Source organism: Austrofundulus limnaeus, unplaced genomic scaffold, assembly GCF_001266775.1.
Source record: "Austrofundulus limnaeus strain Quisiro unplaced genomic scaffold, Austrofundulus_limnaeus-1.0 Scaffold163, whole genome shotgun sequence".
In the NCBI taxonomy this organism is placed as follows: domain Eukaryota; kingdom Metazoa; phylum Chordata; class Actinopteri; order Cyprinodontiformes; family Rivulidae; genus Austrofundulus; species Austrofundulus limnaeus.
The window spans coordinates 396,384-398,161 of NW_013952565.1; the positions used below are offsets into that span (position 1 = coordinate 396,384).

Sequence of the window (1,778 nt, forward strand, 5' to 3'; positions counted from 1 at the left end):
TGTTTTGTCTATGCTGTAATACTGTATACACTCTAACAAGTTTTTATTTTTGCATAAAACTCATGACAAAGTTGCCTAAAATAATTTCATACTCTGTATAACACAAATACACACACACACACCTACCTGTACTGGCTGTTGTGTCCTAGCTGTCCTCTGGAGGTGGTCTTTCCTCTCTCGTCTTGGCAGTAAAAGGGGATAAATGTACATTTCCCTTTTGTAACCTCCGTCTTCTCATTTCTGATGCTGGCTCTTGAATATCCTCAGGTTAGAAATGCCGATTACAAACGCAAGCGTGAGCTTTTAAAGATAAGTTTTGCCTGTAATGCTCTGATCCACTGCTGTCACCTCCTCATCAAGAGGAAAATGGAGAAAAACTAACTACTCGATCGTACCTGCTGGTTAGTGGACACAACGGCACACAACAGAACTCATGTTTTATACCAGTAGATCACAGATGCTTTAACTTTTGTGACTTTTTCACGGACTAGTACTAGCAGCTAACGCTAAAAACAAAGGCAGTAAGCAGGAAATGGAAGAGAGGTGCGGGGCTGGAATTTTAACGGAAATAAGTCATCAATGGCCGTGGCACATAGGCTATTTCAATGTGTTTTGAAACAGGTATGATGAGAAGTCAAGTTTTTTTTCTATTTAACCATATAAACAACATTTTAATAACAACTGAAGGTGACATACTTTATTATGATATACTATTTTAATACATGCCTGAGAAACACATAATATTGCCCTTTTACGATCATTGTTACTTAGAAATTATTTATTTGTTTTACATGATCATTGAATGAATTTAAGATGATTAAAAATTGTATTAATTTATTATTAAACAATTACAGATAATTGGTGACACAGATCCAGTTGGTTTTGCTGTTAATCAAATCAATGTTTTGTCAGCTGGGAGCTGTCGCCCTGTTTGGACGCCATCTTTGCTCCTCCACGATGTCACAGATGCTAACAGTGGACGGGATGGACGGCGTTCAGTCTAGCTGTTTAATTTAAACTCTTTGGTTCTGACTAATTGTTGTCATTTTATTCTTTCAACTTCCTGTTGCAGACATTATCTTATAGATTGGCATATGATGTGTCTTCAGTACACGTGGTGTTCATGCATGAGTCAACATTACAGCAGTAAAGTCAATTAATTAGGGCGCCCAAAGACAAATTTGCTGACTTGCTACAATCTTAGATCGCAATTTAATGTGCGAGTGAGATAGTAGCGGTATTAATTTTTCCATTCACAGATAGGTTTAGGCGTTGGCTGGCAGTCGAGACTCGGGACATGATTTACTAAGCAATTAAGACTCTAATTAAATGTGGTGCAGCGCTTTCATGTTCATAAATCTGGCCCTTAAGCCGTTTTTATCATGAAAGAGCAGAAAAGAGAAGAAAAGACAGACATGAGTTAATTGTGTCTTTACATAAAATTAGAATAATAGATTTATGCAAAGTGTTTTCCATAAATACTTTACGCTGTCCTCTGTAGTCTCCAGGTTTACTTCTGCTTTCAGGCGACTAGCGTAAGTGTTACTTTTCCTTAATTCTTTGTCTAGATTGGAAAGAGTTGTTAGAGAGCTGCAGCCATCTGTTGGCAGCTGTCAGTGATGAAGTTCCTGATGAGAATCTCTACAAGCTCAGGATTACAGACATGGCTTTAGACACCGCCGTTCACCTGGGACTGTGGGAGGAGGCTTTGAGATACGGCAAGAAGACACTTCCAGCCTACAGGTAAGTCTGTCCGTGTGTGTGTGTGTGTGTGTGTG

General features: G+C 38.8%; 1 protein-coding gene across 1 annotated transcript in view; it reads left to right on the forward strand.

Moving 5' to 3' along the window:
• The window catches only part of smyd3 (SET and MYND domain containing 3), a 113,121-nt gene that overhangs the window by 101,038 nt on the left and 10,305 nt on the right, over nt 1–1,778 (forward strand). The window contains exon 10 of the mRNA XM_014017196.1: nt 1,569–1,743. Within this exon, the coding sequence (XP_013872650.1) occupies nt 1,569–1,743 (175 nt within the window). The remainder of the gene's footprint in view (nt 1–1,568; nt 1,744–1,778) is intronic.